The sequence below is a fragment of the Neoarius graeffei genome, chromosome 5, assembly GCF_027579695.1.
Source record: "Neoarius graeffei isolate fNeoGra1 chromosome 5, fNeoGra1.pri, whole genome shotgun sequence".
Classification (NCBI taxonomy): domain Eukaryota; kingdom Metazoa; phylum Chordata; class Actinopteri; order Siluriformes; family Ariidae; genus Neoarius; species Neoarius graeffei.
Window position 1 is genome coordinate 17,965,152 of NC_083573.1, and position 18,135 is coordinate 17,983,286.

The 18,135-nt window shown below is 41.2% G+C and overlaps 1 protein-coding gene across 2 annotated transcripts; it reads left to right on the top strand.

Annotated features, from left to right (window-relative positions):
• Positions 1-2,281: 2,281 nt before the first annotated feature.
• nsmce2 (NSE2 (MMS21) homolog, SMC5-SMC6 complex SUMO ligase) lies at positions 2,282-16,830 on the top strand. Of its 2 annotated transcripts, none has more exons than XM_060921351.1 (7): positions 2,282-2,324; positions 2,654-2,777; positions 6,818-6,930; positions 7,004-7,157; positions 15,675-15,769; positions 16,322-16,428; positions 16,517-16,830. In XM_060921351.1, the coding sequence occupies exons 2-7, from the start codon at positions 2,663-2,665 to the stop codon at positions 16,626-16,628; spliced, it is 696 nt and encodes a 231-aa protein (XP_060777334.1). In that variant the 5' UTR covers positions 2,282-2,324; positions 2,654-2,662; the 3' UTR covers positions 16,629-16,830. The 2 variants fall into 2 exon arrangements, with proteins under 2 accessions (XP_060777334.1, XP_060777335.1); XM_060921352.1 differs by having other exon boundaries at positions 2,305-2,324; positions 2,650-2,777.
• Positions 16,831-18,135: the final 1,305 nt, after the last annotated feature.

An 18,135-nucleotide genomic window follows, 5' to 3' on the forward strand; every position in this document is an offset into this window, starting at 1 on the left:
CCATACAGGCTAACCTTTGTGTCCTATCAATGAGCCTTCAACACCCATGACCCTGTCACCGGTCGTCCTTCCTTGGACCACTACATACCAGAGACACCCCACAAGATGTGCCATTTTGGAGATGCGCAGACTCAGTCATCTAGCCATCATTATCCACTTATCCGTCAGGGTTGCAGGGGAAGCTGAGGCCAATCCCAACTGACTTTGGGTGAGGGGAGGAGTTCAGCCTGGATAGGTCACCAATCTATCGCAGGGCTAACACAGAAACAAACAACCATTCAAACCCATGAGCAATTTAGAGTAACAGGTTGACCTAAGCTGTATGTCTTTGGACTGGGGGAGAAAACCCACACAGGTATGAGGAGAACATGTAAACTGTATAGAAAGGCCCCAGTTGACTAAATCCAGAACTGGGAGGTGACAGTGCTAACCACTGAACCACCACCAATAATAATAATAATAATGGGCGGCACGGTGGTGTAGCGGTTAGCGCTGTCGCCTCACAGCAAGAAGGTCCGGGTTCAAGCCCCGTGGCCAACGAGGGCCTTTCTGTGTGGAGTTTGCATGTTCTCCCCGTGTCCGCGTGGGTTTCCTCTGGGTGCTCCGGTTTTCCCCACAGTCCAAAGACATGCAGGTTAGGTTAACTGGTGACACTAAATTGACCGTAGGTGTGAATGTGAGTGTGAATGGTTGTCTGTGTCTATGGTGGGGTTTACATTAGACCGTATCAGCGGATCATCAGATTAACATTTTTAAAACGATTAACATGCACACAGCAACACCAATACACGATTCGCCTGCACACAGCAACGCCAATACACGGATACGCTCGGCTCCGCAGGCATCCTGCGCTCCAAATCACTCCGCCCTGAACAGCGAGTGCCCTCTGGAGGGTGCACACTCCGGCCCTGCGCAGCTCACAGAGCGCGCGAGTGAAGTGCACAAGCAGTAATTCGGGACTGAGCCGCTGTGTGTGTGCTCTCAGTGCATATCGGGTATGCGCGTCACTTACCACTTGCAAGTGGAAGGATGGCAAGCCTAAAGACAATCATAACTACACAATGGGCAGTATTTGCATCAGTATTTGCAGTATTTTCATACTTTTATACTCTTTAATGAAAGGTGATACAAGGCGGAAGTCCGCACCGTTTTTCAGCAGTCGCGTCACATGACCAACGCCAGCGAATCAGGAAGGTGGATGTCACAGTGACGTTGTCCAATGACGACACCAGCTAGAGCTCAGCACAGCGTATCTGCGTATCCTCAATGTTTACACAGCACCGGACCAGACACGATCTAGATTGAATACGTGGATGCTGGCGGATTCCCGTTTCCCGGCGTTTCCAGGCGCTTTAATGTAAACGGACAGTGCATCCGCGAAGAAAACGAGACAGATACGGTCTAATGTAAACTTGGCCTATGTGTCAGCCCTGTGATGACCTGGCGACTTGTCCAGGGTGTACCCCGCCTCTCGCCCGTAGTCAGCTGGGATAGGCTCCAGCTTGCCTGCGACCCTGTAGAACAGGATAAAGCGGCTAGAGATAATGAGATGAGAATGAAATGAATTACTACTAATGCTGCTGGTATTGGAAGTGATTGTAGAATAGGGTGCATCAGTTGCCCCCTAAAAATGAAAAGTTCCTCCAATCATGATGCATTTTTGTTTTTATGTTCCTTTTGGTAAGAAAACACACTGGGTGAAATATTTTGACAAAATTCAAAAGTTTAATGGTGGCACCAGGAGCTCAAAGTTATGGAAAAAGCTGCTATTTTATGACTTATGACAAAATTTCGATCACTTTTCATGAAACATTATGGCACCTTATAGAGTATTAGATACACATTTTTAGTACATATTCTAAATATATTATCAAGCAGTTTGAGTTTTAGCTGTTCATTGAATCATTGTTCAACTACTTTTAAACAATACAAATGTATTATGAATCACATTAATGCTTCTCAATCCCTTGCAAAGGTTCTTAACATGATCTCTGGGTCACAAGAAATCAATAAATGGAGTCCGACATTGTGATTCAAACCTTACGCGAAAACATAAAATAAGTGTTTTTTGGCAAAAAAAAAAAAATGAACCTCATGGTGCCACCATTAGACTTTTGAATATGGTCAAAAAATTTTACAGGATGTCTTTATTGGTGAAAAGGAACACCCAAACAAAAATGCGTCAGATTTTATGAAAGTGAGGGCAACTGATGCACCCTATTTTAGAATCAGTAGTAACTGGAGAGGAAAAGAGACTTTTATTTTGTCATCCCATTACTCGTAAAAACCCGGAAGCTTTTCTTGTGGCGCGTTACTTTAGAGAGGTAGGTAACCACTAGTATTTTTTTTTTTTAAAGTTCAGTGTGTTTTAGGAACATTTTTGAAAGCCTCATTATAGACATGATGTTACTGCGTTTTGAACAGTGTAGTAGGAAAATCAGTTCACACTCACATTAGCTTCTCTGGCTAACTGTGCTCACCTGTAAACAAACTAAATTCAGAGGTGCAGTAAACTAGCACACTGAACATAACAGTACTCTGTATACAGGAGAACCTTTTATAGCGGGTGTGCTAGTGCATTTAGCTTAATGTACTTAGAATTTAACGCCTTCATTAAACGCCACCTGTTTGTTTGATTTTTTTAATGAGACAGTACAGAGAGATGTCCCTGACTTCCATTCAACCCCAGCTGTCCGTTCTGAAGTTATGTCAGACTGATATCAACACAGGAATGGACATTGTGTCAGAAGTCGCCCTGGACCTGGTGGAAGCTCAAGGTGACTTTAGAGCAATTCCAGCGTTATGGACGTGACACTTAGTACATCTAGGGCATGCCAGAAAACGCCAATAAAAGATGCGTTATGGATGTGACAGAAAAAGTATCACTTTTCTTGAGTGACTGTACATTTTTATCAAACTCTGTGAAATCGTAAACCTAATGTCGAAATGGAGATATCCATTTGATAGAGGGGTCCAAGGTGAATATTAAAAAAATCTTTGTTTAAAATATTTTGTATTTCATGCAGAGTTTCGGAAGGAAAAGTCAGCGTTATGGATGTGACGAAATTCCGTTATGGATGTGACGCGTCTGAAATAGACATGGCATATGTTTAGAAAATCAGCAATTTAACCACCATAACCCTTTGAAAAACTCTCTAAATATCAGCTAAAACTATCAAAGTTCTTAAATAATATTTAGGATGGCTATTGTTTTGCTGTTTTGTGGATTTTAGCATACATTTCTGTGGCTTGTGGCAATAATATAGAATTGTACATGATCAAAGTTGGTTTTAGCTTGGGGTTTACATTATAAGAAAGAAAGACTGACAGTGACATATTAGGTTGGTTACAAATTGGTTCAACTTATTCACATCTGTAAAATACAGGCCTAGGTGATATCTCTGGGAGTGGTTTTGATGTATTACATGTTGCTTTATTTTTGCATGGTGAGGTTGACATTTACATGGAATTGCCCTTTAGCAGGAATAAACAATGAGGACATTGCATAACATTATGACCACTGATTGGTGAGGTGACTAACATTCATCTCATTATCTCTAGCCGCTTTATCCTGTTCTACAGGGTTGCAGGCAAGCTGGAGCCTATTCCAGCTGAGTACGGGCGAAAGGCGGGGTACACCCTGGACAAGTCGCCAGGTCATCACAGGGCTGACACATAGACACAGACAACCATTCACACCTACGGTCAATTTAGTCACCAGTTAACCTAACCTGCATGTCTTTGGACTGTGGGGGAAACTGGAGCACCCGGAGGAAACCCACACGGACACGGGGAGAACATGCAAACTCCGCACAGAAAGGCCCTCGCTGGCCACGGGACTCGAACCCGGACCTTCTTGCTGTGAGGCGACAACGCTAACCACTACACCACCGTGCCGCCGGTGAATAACATTGATTATCTTATTACAGTAGTACTTGTCAAGGGGTGGGATATATTAGGCAGCAAGAGAACAGTCAGTTCTTGAAGTTGATGTGTTGGAAGCAGGAAAAATGGGCAAGCGTAAGGAGTTGAGTGACTTTGACAAGGGCCAAATTGTGATGGCTATAGATGACTGGGTCTGAGCATCTCCAAAACGGCACATCTTGTGGGGTGTTCCCTGTATGCAGTGGTTAGTACCGTCTAAAAGGAAGGACAAGCAGTGAACCAGTGACAGGGTCATGGGTGTCGAAGCCTCATTTGCCCCTTTTCCACCAAATCAGTTCCAGGGCTGGTTCGGGGCCAGTGCTTAGTTTGGAACCGGGTTTTCTGTTTCCACTGACAAAGAACTGGCTCTGGGGCCAGAAAAAATGGTTCCAGGCTAGCACCAGCTCTTTGCTGGGCCAGAGGAAAGAACCGCTTACATCAGCGGGGGGGGCAGAGTTGTTAAGACCAACAACAATAGCAAGACCACAAAAGGTCGCCATTTTTAAATAAGCGACGAGATATCATGGATGCAGTAAAGCAGCAGTCATCCATTATTGTTGTTGTTGCTGCTTCTTCTTCTCTGTGTTGTTGTTGCTTCGATGTTCGCGCCAAGGTTTATGCAAACGCAGTGACGTAACTGACGTGGCTCCCCTTAGCACCCCGAGCTATGGAAAAGCAAACTGGTTCTCAGCTGGCTCGCAAGTTGAACGAGTTGTGAACCAGCACCAGCACTGGCCCCGAACCAGCCCTGGAACTGATTTGGTGGAAAAGAGGTTATTGATTCACATGGGGCACGAAGGCTTTCCTATCTGGTCCAGTCCCACAGAATAACTCCTGTAGCACAAACTGCTGAAAGTGAACCCTGGCTAAAACACAATTTGGCCCTTGTCAGAGTTGCTCAGATCCTTACACTTGCCCATTTTTCCTGCTTCCAACACGTCAACTTTAAGACCTGACTGTTCTTTTGCTGCCTAATATATCCCATCCCTTGACAGGTTCCATTGTAATGAGATATTTAACAATTCTTCGCCTCAGGCTCAGTGAATATTGGTGAATAATAACTGGGACAAAGTCGAGGTTTTTATTCACCGAGCCTGAGGCAGATAATTGTTTTAGTATAAATACACAGGTGTTTATTTAAAAAAAATTTTTTCAATCTTCAAAAGCAGCATGCAAATGTCATAAAGGCACGGCACAGACTTGTCACTTATCTATGCCGAGTCACATAAAATAAATCATAATTCCACCTTACCTTTGAATCGTTTTAGACCAAACTTCGTAGCATCTTTAGTGCTTTTAGGAACAGCATTTTCTTTCACAATTTCTAATTCTTCCTCACATACGGTGACAGCGATTGGCTGCTGTTTTGCCGAGTCACATGAGGTGATTATTGAGAAATAGTCCGAAGTTCTCGACCAATCAGCGCACGCGATTTTCTATCATCACCTCCAGATTTATACTAATCAGTGTTATTCACTTCACCTGTCAGTGTTTTTAATGTTATGGCTGATTGGTGTAATCAATGAACGGGGTGGTGTAATGTGGCAGGTCCTGAAGTGTTTTATTATTATTCCTGTTACCACTTAACATTGTGACAGTTCTAAACAGTGCCTTCAGTTTACAACGCAATATTTTTGTCTTTCACGATGGTCACTATGTCAGATTAGGCAATCATAGTGCCATAAACACTTGTTTTGGTTGGGACTCAGGAGACTGGTCAGGGTCAAAGTTTTAGTGTTGCCAATCATCGTTCATGTCGTCAGGGAGGAGGGGCAAGAAATTGTCGATCGTGGCTACGAAGGGAATGTCAAGGAACATGTTATCAAGATAGGTGAGAAAATCCAAAAAAACTCTGAAATGCTTGACTTTTCGTCAGAGTGTCCCAAACACGACCTCGTTGTTCTTTGATTATGTCCCACTACAAAGCCTGTTCATTCCCGATGTTCGTATTCGGGCCTGGTGCTGGAAATTTGTCAGCCGTGTCAAAATTGGGCTGAATTCGTGTAGTCTGATCCCTGCATAAGATTAAAAACACACACAGCTTGTCATGTTACTGACAAACTGGAAACCCAAAGCTCTCTGTTTTGAAGATTTTCTCGTGTCAGAAAACTTTTTAAAATTGCTTCTGGTTGTGAAAGTGCAGACACTGGAGACTCCTTCCAAAAATGCTAAAAATACAAAAATGTCTTCTCACATAAAAGTACACCATATCACATCACATGTACTGGGCAAAAGTCTGAGGCACCCTATTTTTTTTCATACAAACTGTTATACATTTCTATTTTTCGACTTCTCCATTATCGAGTCAGTACAAAAACATTTTAGAGTTCCAAACGTTTGTTTTCCAGCACAAAATTGTTACAGGAAAAAAAAAAAGTTTGTATCTGAGCAGCATATTACATAAGAGACCACTTTTCAGATTAAAAAAGAAAACATAATGAAGGCTACTGGGTTTTGGTGCAAAATGAAGAAGCCAGTGTGACAAAGTGTCCAGAAGAACTGTGGCTGCTTCTGTAAGATGCTCAGTAAAACCTACAGCTCATTTCCTTTTAAAACTGCACTCACTGTACCCGAGACTAAAGCAACGGGTCATCGCATACCAAATATTGTCTTTGTTTCATTTATTATGGTTTACTGATTGTTTATAGTATTTTTTTTAATATGTGGAAACATTTAATTTCATTATTTTTAAGCCATTTTTGGTCTACAGCATTTCTTTACTTGTGCACAGAACTGCATATACGGTTTTATTACCAGATCTGTGGCGCGTCCATCATTCAAGTACTTATCAAGTACAAGATTATAGACTTGTGTATTAGGTTACACAGGTGGAAATGACTCCAATTTAAATGGAAAAATGCATTAAAATTGTTGACAATTTTTTAAATTCCAGCTACTAATGACAGTCCAGGTGTGAAGAAACTGGAACAGATGATGTTGGAATGTGCCAAACTAGATCAAGAGATCAACTGCTTTGTGGAATCTGTCGAACAGATGATTACTCAGGTTAGTATCTTTGCTCCAGGTGACATCACAGTGCTGCTTTCCACTTGTCTCACTGAGCTCCTTCGTGTTGTAGGTGAGACGTGAGCCTCCACACGCCATGTTCAAGCTGAAAGACTCTGTGAAGGAGCGAGTCGCTGAACGCATGGATGCAGTCTCAGACGCTGACATTGAACGCCACAGTAAAGTGGTAGACTTCAGGGACAGCATCAGGAAATCTCTGCAACAAGGTAATGCAGGTGACATGATGATGCTCTGCCACTCAGTCCCTTTCATTTTTGCTTTGGGGGGTGGGTTAGGATTTAGTCAGTTCTCCCATATTATACAGTAGAAGAGCTACCTATTGGTGTGGGTGGAGGCTGACGTATGACATGACGCTGGTCAGCTGTACATCTTTTGTAACTGCTGCTCATGCTGCGTATAACACATCTGAAGGAAAGCACTGTCTGCCCACTTCTGCATACGTGAGCTCACAGACACGATTGCCTAGTGGCACTGTGATTGACAGACTTCCATCCCTCCCACTCAGATGGCTGTGGTATCGCTTGGATTTGAACTCGTGATCTCTGGATGTTAGGATAGGGTGACCACTTTTCCTGTTGCTGTGTAAGCTTGTTGGACCCAGAACACGTGGTCAAACTTCAGGGTTCTCCACCTCTGATTACATAAAAACATAGAACTACACATTTCTCCGTTTTTTTTTTTTTTAATCTCAGCACTCATGGCTTACAAAGGTTATGAAACGATTTCTTTGTTAAGTAGTTTGTTACGCTAAAAACGTCAGAGAACCTTCTAATTGACTTAAGAGACCTATCCTCCTCTCCTTCATGGCCTCTTCTCTTTTCTCTTCAGTTCAGTCCACAGGTTTTCAGTAGTTTGTAGATTGTGGTACTAGGATGATTTGAACATCTGTTTCAGACCATTGATCATTCTGTACAAACACCCAATCGTATCCTAGGTGTAACCTCTTGGCAGACTTTCATTTAAAGCTATACTGCCTTTCAGATTTTTCACATGTAGGTCATAAAAAGAATTTTCCCGACACCCAGTTATTTTTGTTTAGTGGACCGAAAGCTACTGAATTCGAATCACAAACTTCCAATTTTATGAGGTTTTTTAAAATAGAACAATTAATGAATTTAGAGCCACGTGGCCTTAAATTCTCCGCTATTTTTTCCTGCTTCACCATGACGCAATTCAAGATACTACGTCATGCGTCACGCGGTGAGCTTTCCCCGTTCGCACAAGGCATTGTGGGATACAAATTTGAAACAGGAGAGAACAATGGCGGACGTGAGTGTGTGAATGAAACATGAAAGACCGACTACAGTAACAGAAAGCGAGAAGAAAAGATGTTATCTTATGAAGGAAAGGAAACGTAGGACCAAACTAATAAATATCAGCAGTCAGCGAGCACCTCCGCTGACCATATCAGCTGTTCGTTTAGCAACAGAATGATGTAACTGTTAGTGCACGGTCTAAGGTAAACCTTCCTCTGTCTGCTTGACTGCGCAAAGCGAGCGATTTCATGCACATTATTTGCTCTAGAATCCCCTCAAATTAAATAACTTCCCTGCCATAGAATGGCCTGTTTTTTAAAGATATTACAAAAATAAACACATCACAATGACCAAATTTCACCGATTTTTATGAACTCGAAAGGCCGTCTACTTTTAAAATCTGCTGCTGTATGTCCTAACAAGGTTCCCAGGGCCTCTGGAGATGAAACAGTTCCGCAGCATCCACCACAGAACAGGGATTCTGGTGTTTTCTGTATCCTGTGTAACTATTCTTCTTTTCACTTGAGTGATGTGAAATTTAGTGCTCCGATAACAGTCCTATTTTTTGGACTGTTTATTCGGTATAACTTAATTCCAAATAATATTGAAAACACAAGCTTAATTCCTGTCAACCAATATCTTATTAAGCCACAGACCATCAGTTCTCCGAGTTTTGAAGCTTTCTTGTTCTCTCAAAACTACCAATGACGAGCGGCCATCTTTATTCGAAAACCCAGGTCCTGCCTCTTGCTAAATTTAATACTACTGTGTGGGGATATAAACATCAACCCTGGTCCAGCCTGGAAATACCCCTGCGGACTTTGCAAGAAGCAACCAACTTGGCATCCAATGTGACTCATGTGATTCTTGGCTGCATGTCCGCTGCCTGGAGATGAACATTGATGATTACGAAATTCTGGCCAATTCTTCATGCTCGTGGATTTGTCTGAATTGCGATCTCTCGAATTTCTCTACTACTTTATTGGAATCGTCTACTAGCTCGATCGATCTGTCTAATTCGTTTGATATTCTGTCAACGAATTGTACTCAAACAACATCAAGTACTTCAAGAGAAAACATGAACTGTGCTAATGTACCCAAGTGTGACAAGACACCTAAGAGGAATACATTAAGAGGTTTGATTATAAATTGTAATGGATTGAAGAGCTCAGGACATTCTACTGAATTCCAAGCATTACTCGAATTACATGATCCGGGTTTTGTTTTGGGAACTGAATCAAAGCTCCATCCTGGTATACCTACTTATTCTATCTTCCCGCCTACGTACACTGTTTTTAGAAAGGATAGAAATGGTTACAGAGGTGGAGTTTTCCAAGCAATCAAATCTGACCTGGTATGCACTGAAGAAGTCGACTTTAATAATGACGACTGTGAAATCCTCTGGACGTCTCTCAAAATGACAAACTACAAGACCTTGTACCTGTCATCGTTCTACAGACCACCAAATTCCTCTACTGAGATCCTCGACCATCTTAACACTTCTGTTAATGACGTGTTCACCAGAGTGCCAAATCATCCAAATATCGTTATCGGAGGAAACTTTAATTTGGGTGATATAAACTGGGACCATGAAACACCAACTACCACTAACCCTGTTACTGCATCACAGCACAATAAGTTTTTAAATCTGTTGGATGACTACTCATTAACTCAACATGTCACAGTACCTACGAGACCTGCTTCAGAGAAAACCCTGGATCTACTGTTGACAACCTACCCCAATTCTACCTCTGGAGTGTGTACATCTGTTGGACTGAGTGACCATGATATTGTTCATTTTGAGGTTAACTTGAAAGCAACACGATCTTCTCAGCATCCCCATAGAATTTGTGTACAAAAAAGCAGATTTCGGTGGCCTGAATAAATTCATAGCCAAGTCGTCGTCTGAATTTTTTGCATCTAACCCATGTGAAAATTCTGTAGAGCAAAATTGGAATGCATTTAAACATGCAGCAAATACTGGTATTTCTCAGTTTATCCCTCAGAAATCGTCAAATCCAAAGAATAAGCTGCCATGGATAAATCCCGAGATCAAGCGAGAAATGTGCAAAAAAGATCGTCTTCACAAGAAAGCTACTCGCTCCAAAAATGAACAGCATTAGAAAGTGTTTAAATGCCAACGAAACTTGGTGGCCAAACTCATCAAGGAATCCCATGACTGTTATCTAAATGAAGTTATTGGTGATAGCTTGATTGACAACCCAAAAAAGTTCTGGTCGTATGTTAAGCATAGCAAATCTGAAAATCTTGGAATTCCTCCTCTCAAGACAGAAGATGGATTGAGTATTTCAGATAAAGACAAAGCAGAAACTCTGAATTTTTATTTCTTTTCAGTCTTCACCCGTGAACAGATTCCTTTCCCCGAAATTGGACCTTCACCGTTCCATCCGATTGGAGACTTACAGTTCTCGCCTAATGGAGTTGCTAAACAATTAGCTCAGCTAAATCCTCAGAAAGCTTGTGGACCAGATGAATTACCCTCAAGAGTGCTCAGAGATTGCACAAACGGCTTCTGAGTGGCTTGCTTTTATTTTCTCACAGTCATTTAATCTTAACATCGTTCCAACAGATTGGTCCAAATCCCGCGTTACTGCAGTCTTCAAAAAGGATAATAAATCTGATCCAGCAAACTACTACCGTCCAATTTCTCTGACTTCTATTTGTTGCAAAGTTATGGAACATATTGTCCTTAGCCATATGGCTAAACACCTCTCTAGAAATAACATTCTGATTGATGAGCAACATGGTTTCAGGCAGCGGTTCTCCTGTGAAACACAACTGATATCAGCCATACACAATTGGGCGAAGTTAATCAATGTTCGCAGCCAAACTGATGTTGTTCTACTTGATTTCTCCAAAGCATTTGACACTGTCCCTAATCAACGGTTGTTAATGAAGCTTGATTACTATGGGATTAGAGGGAACATGCTCAAGTGGATCAAGGCTTTCCTGACAAATCGCACCCAATCAGTTTCAATAAATGGTCTCCAGTCCTCTACTAAGCCCGTGCTTTCTGGGGTCCCACAAGGCTCGATTTTGGGTCCTGTTTTATTTCTGTTATATATAAATGACATATCATCGGTAAAATCAAATCTACGTCTTTTCGCTGATGACTGTGTCCTTTACAGAGAAATTCGTGAGGTACAAGATTGCTGGGCCCTACAGGATGACCTTGATCAGTTGTTTCTATGGTCAAAAACTTGGCAACTCCATTTTAACTTGAAGAAATGCTATCATCTTGGTGTAACGTAAGAAAGTACCTACCGAGTTCCAGTACGTCTTAAATGGACAGTCTATTTCTAGAGTCTCTTTAGCACTATATCTTGGGATCACTGTGGCAGATAACTTGTGCTGGAATGAGCATATTAATAACATCTGCAAGAAGGCAAATTCAACTCTTGGGCTACTGCGTCGTATTCTTAGTGGATGTGATCCAAAAGTTAAAGATCAAGCCTATCGTTCGTTGGTGCGTCCAAAGCTCGAATACGGTTGTAGTGCGTGGAACCCCTATACTAAGCAGAGTATCGACCAAATTGAAATGGTCCAGCATCGTGCTACACAATTCGTCTACAATGACTATTCTCGTTTTAGTCATGTGACTCCGATGATAGAGCGTCTTGGTTGGGATTCTCTTGAAGATCGCAGACTCTTCTTTCAAGCCAGTATGTTCTACAAGATCTTAAGTGGACATGTTGGCATTTGTTTCCCTCCTGAAGTGCGTCAAATTACAAGAGCTACTAGACTACCAAACACTCATCCTTTTCATCAGATCAGTGTATCAAATAATGTTTTTAAGTTTTCTTTTTATCCAAGGACGATAACATGGAATAATTTACCTATAAATGATGTAAATTTAAATAATTTTAAATCCATTGCTCTTGCAGCTATTACGTCATAAGCAAGTATTTTATATAAGTTTTTAGATTATATTGTAAATAGATTTTGTTGACCACTATATTTATATATTTTATTTATATTTTTATTTAAGGTTTTTTTTCCTCCTAGTATAGTGTATGCTGTTTTTAGGAATATTTTCATTAAAGGATTAAAGTGTTTGCTGCTTTTTAAAAAAATGGCTTTTTTTTTTTTTTTTGTCTAAGCACAGAATACAGTTCCAGTAGAATCGAGCAAACTGTAGTCACTTGTGATTTATGATGAGATGAAGAGATTTTAAGCTGTCCATCAGAACCACACACGTGATTGTGTTTTCATAAAAACTTCCCCACGTGATAACTGACTGAGGAAATCGTCTCCTATTTATACCCCAGTGAGACAGGAAGTCGTGGATGAAGTGCTCCCAAAGGTGCATTTCAAAAGGCTTTTAAACACCAGGGTGTTTTTTCTTCTTTTTTTCATGCGATTAATTTGGATGTCAATATATATTTTTTCCAAACTGTTGTTTTTGTCATGAGTACTTGCATACAGAGTACGAATAGTACAAAGCAACGTGGTTATTTCCCCCCCCCCCCACATCTATCATCATTAGCTTCTGTCTTTTCATCACTACAAGATGGCTGCATCATTCACTCAGGAAACAGTGAAATGAGCATGAACTAGGACACAGAATATTAAAAAAAATTGAATCAGACTATGTGCATACCGTGTGCAGAAATTTTTGTTGAAAATTTTCATGTCGTATCGGGCATGTAAAGGCTTTAACTGTCTCTGATTTTTCTCATTACATTATTCTGTTAGAGTGATTTGTTATCCCATAAAAATCCTCACGTATTAACTTCTCAAAAACCTTTTGAACAGTTCGGATTATGTGAGTAGCTGTTTGGATGTTATCTATTGAGATGTCCTGACAATGACTTAAAACGCATGCAGTTCAAAAATAGGATGTAATAAAAGGATATAAATGTTCTGATGTCACCAAATGAATTACAGTACCGTGTAAGTGTCTTAGGCACGTGGAAAGAAACATTGTGGACCAAAAATGGCTTAAAAATAATGAAATGAAACATTAAAAAAAAATTGAATTTTGTGCCAAGAGGTAATAAACTTCCCTGTATACAGTTGTGGTCAGAAGTTTACATACAGTGACATGTCATCTTGGATATGAATATTATGGCAATATTTGGGCTTTCAATGATTTCTCTGAACTGTTCTTTTTCTGTGGCAGAATGATTGTACATCTTTCAAAAATAAAACTAGAATTCAGTGTACAATTTTCTTTGGGTTTTCTGAAATCAACACAGGGTCAAAAGTATATATCAATGTCAAATTTACATACAGCACACCTAATATTTGGGTAAAATGTCTCTCTTTGCAAGATTCACCTTGACCAAACATTATTATTATTTATATTATTATTATTTTATTTATTTATTTTTTTTACCATGAACAAGCTTCTGGCAGAATTCTGGTTGGATATTTCATGACTCTTCAGGGTAGAATTGAATTAAATTTTTTTTTTTTTCCCTTGGCATGGACTCTAGTTATAAGCACAGTCCATATATTTTTCAATACGGTTGAAGTCAGGACTTGTTTTAAGCTTAATGTTAGCCTGCTTTATCCTCCACAACCAGCTCTGATGCGTGTTTGGGTTCATTGTCCTGTTGTCACTCCCAATCAGGTTCAAGTTTCCAATGGTTTGAGGTTATGCTGAAGAATTCTGAGGTAGTCCTCCTTCATTATTCCATCCACTTTGTGCAATGAACCAGTTCCACTGGCAGCAAAACAGCCCCAGAGCATGATGATCCTACCACCACCACCAGCTGGTACAGTGTTCCTCTGTACATGGTGGTCATTGTGGCCAGACAACTCAATCTTTGTCTCATCTGACCATACAACTATCCTCCCGAAGGCTTTTTCTTTGTCTATGTGGTCAGCTTCAAACTTTAGTTAAGCTTGAAGGTGTCAATTTTGGAACAGGGGGTTATTTCTTGGTTAGCAGCCTCTTAGGGCCAATTTAAAGCCTTGTCGCAAGAGCATGCAGAGGTCTTTAGTCCATGGTGATCTAAAACTCACTGAACTGTAGACAATGATCCATCAGCTTCCAGTTCATGGCAGGACTGTGGCATGGTGGTTCCTGACCATCTAAACCAATTTCCTTTCAGCTGAGAGTGACAGTTTGGGTTTTCTTGAAGCAAAGTGGCTTGGCAAAAAGTGACTACACCTCACAATAACTTGGATACAATTGTTTGAACTGATCTTGGGATCTGCAGTTGTTTAGAAATGGCTCCAAGAGACATTCTTGAGTTGTGTATAACTGCGATCCTCTTTCTCAGATCTGCACTGAGCTCCTTGGACTTTCCCATTTTACTGTGTGTTGGTCAATCCAGTGAGTGCTGTAAACAAACCCTTTTTATGAAGACAGATAAGCTACCAGCTGTAGTCAATCATAATCACTAAGAGGAAGTTAAGAGACCCTTTGTTGGCAATGACAGAGGCCAAACGTTTTCTGTAAGTCTTCAAGGTTTTCACACACTGTTGCTGGTATTTTGGCCCATTCCTCCATGCAGATCTCCTCTGGAGCAGTGATGTTTTGGGGCTGTCGCTGGGCAACATGGACTTTCAACTCCCTCCAAAGATTTTCTATGGGGTTGAGATCTGGAGACTGGCTAGGCCACTCCAGGACCTTGAAATGCTTCTTACGAAGCCACTCCTTCGTTGCCCGGGCGGTGTGTTTGGGATCATTGTCATGCTGAAAAACCCAGCCACGTTTCATCTTCAATGCCCTTGCTGATGGAAGGAGGTTTTCACTCAAAATCTCACGATACATGGCCCCATTCATTCTTTCCTTTACACGGATCAGTCGTCCTGGTCCCTTTGCAGAAAAACAGCCCCAAAGCATGATGTTTCCACCCCCATGCTTCACAGTAGGTATGGTGTTCTTTGGATGCAACTCAGCATTCTTTCTCCTCCAAACACGACAAGTTGAGTTTTTACCAAAAAGTTTGGAGTGTGACTGTTTGAGGTTGTGGACAGGTGTCTTTTATACTGATAACGAGTTCAAACAGGTGCCATTAATACAGGTAACGAGTGGAGGACAGAGGAGCCTCTTAAAGAAGTTGTTACAGGTCTGTGAGAGCCAGAAATCTTGCTTGTTTGTAAGTGACCAAATACTCATTTTATCTCGGCCTTGGCAAGATAAGACACATTTTGGAAATTTCAGCACCTCTGAATTAATAATCTGAGTGTATGTAAATTTTTGTGTTTTCAGAAAACCCAAAGAAAATTGTGCACCGAATTCTAGTTTTTTTTTAAAAGCTGTATGCTGTACAATCATTCTGTCACAGAAGAACAACAGTTCAGAGAAATCATTGAAAGCCCAAATATTGCCATGATATTCATATCCAAGATGACGTCACTGTATGTAAACTTCTGACCACAACTGTATATTTTATATCTAAAAGTATGTGACAGGCTTGACACTAATCAGATACACTCATTCAGTACTTTACACTGATATATGCATATGATGTATGTTATATACACGTGTAGCAAATCAGGTGGCATGTGGCAGCGTGGAAGAGGAGCTGGACGAAGACATTGCTGTGACACAGAGCCAGACGAACTTCACATGCCCTCTTACGCAGGTATATTAAATACATGTCCATAAAAGCCGAGACGTCTCACTCATCTCAGTGTGCTGTTAATATTGCCTTAATACTTCCAGCTTAAAACTGGTAATATTGTGAAAGAGGAATGTGATGTACTGCGCAATTTAAGCTGGACATCAGAATCATACTTGTGTTTTAATTACAATAGTGTTGGTGTTCAAAACCTGAGCCACACCATCTGTCGCGATGAGCATATGTTTGAAAATGAGCTCGGTCTCACGGACTCCCACTCAAGGGCGGGGACTGGGAGAGGTGGGCTGCCCACATCTGATTAGAGAGCGTTAACTTTTTTCTTTTAATAAAAATTAATGTAGTAGAGAAGTACAAATGGCTGACTCTAAGTTGGTATCAGGCTTGCAAGGTTCAGGATGATTTAAACCAGTAGATGCTGGTAGTTTTGAGCCGTTTTCAACTCCTGAAATACCTGTTTTTATAAAATTGTCAATATTAACACCAGTGTTAACGTTTTATCACAGTCGACATTTAAGTGTGCAGTACCTCTTTAACTGCGTATGATGATGTTGACAGGTTGAAATGGTCAATCCAGTGAAAAACAAGAAGTGCCAGCATTACTATGATCATGAAGCCATTCTGTCCCACATTAAGATGAAGCAAAACAATAAGAAGAAATGTCGGTAAGCTGAAACAAACTTTAAACTGCTACAGCTAAAGTCCTACCTTTCCTACCTGACATTCCCTTTTTGGATTTGTTTATTCCATCAGCTGTCCTGTGGTCGGTTGTGGAAACACGGACGTCAGGCCAGTGGATTTGGAGCCAGACCTGGTTATGAGGAGAACTATAAAGAACCATAAGAGACAGACTGGAAAGAGCTGAGCTAGACTCGTGCGTAAATACTATGTATGTGTATAAAAAACCCATAGAGACAAGTGTTTTACTGGGAAATACGCCACTCATATTTTTCATACAAACTACATCCGGGCCATAAATCTCTATATGTCACTCCTGAGGAAATGTTTTGATAAATTTGGGTACTTTTTGTTTGTGGATGCGTCTATATAATAAAAAGAAAATCGCGTTTGCTTGAAGATATGAAGTTAATCTTGTGTTGAAAAACTCACAATTTTCATACAAAAATACCTTGCGGATCTGAGTGACATATTTCACTCCGATGACGTCACTCCCAGTGTTTTCCCGCTGATTGGATGCACGTTGCCAAAATGGCGAACTGGTTCAAAATTAAATTTATTATGATTAACTTGAGGCGGCACGGTGGTGTAGTGGTTAGCGCTGTCGCCTCACAGCAAGAAGGTCCTGGGTTCGAGCCCCGGGGCCGGCGAGGGCCTTTCTGTGCGGAGTTTGCATGTTCTCCCCGTGTCCGCGTGGGTTTCCTCCGGGTGCTCCGGTTTCCCCCACAGTCCAAAGACATGCAGATTAGGTTAACTGGTGACTCTAAATTGACCGTAGGTGTGAATGTGAGTGTGAATGGTTGTCTGTGTTTATGTGTCAGCCCTGTGATGACCTGGCGACTTGTCCAGGGTGTACCCCGCCTTTCGCCCGTAGTCAGCTGGGATAGGCTCCAGCTTGCCTGCGACCCTGTAGAAGGATAAAGCGGCTAGAGATAATGAGAGAGAGATGATTAACTTGCCTTTTTTTGTGGCTGTGTCCATATATTATAAAGAACATTACACGGTGTGAAGATGTGAGGTTTTTCTTCTCGTGTTGAAAAATATTTCACTCATGATGTATACAGTGGGGCAAAAAAGTATTTAGTCAGCCACCAATTGTGCAAGTTCTCCCACTTAAAAAGATGAGAGAGGCCTGTAATTTTCATCATAGGTACACTTCAGCTATGAGAGACAGAATGGGGGGGAAAGAATCCAGGAAATCACATTGTAGGATTTTTAATGAATTGGTAAATTCCTCGGTAAAATAAGTATTTGGTCACCTACAAACAAGCAAGATTTCTGGCTCTCACAGACCTGTAACAACTTCTTTAAGAGGCTCCTCTGTCCTCCACTCGTTACCTGTATTAATGGCACCTGTTTGAACTCGTTATCAGTATAAAAGACACCTGTCCACAACCTCAAACAGTCACACTCCAAACTCCATTATGGCCAAGACCAAAGAGCTGTCAAAGGACACCAGAAACAAAATTGTAGACCTGCATCAGGCTGGGAAGACTGAATCTGCAATAGGTAAGCAGCTTGGTGTGAAGAAATCAACTGTGGGAGCAATTATTAGAAAATGGAAGACATACAAGACCACTGATAATCTCCCTCGATCTGGGGCTCCACGCAAGATCTCACCCCGTGGGGTCAAAATGATCACAAGAACGGTGAGCAAAAATCCCAGAACCACACGGGTGGACCTAGTGAATGAC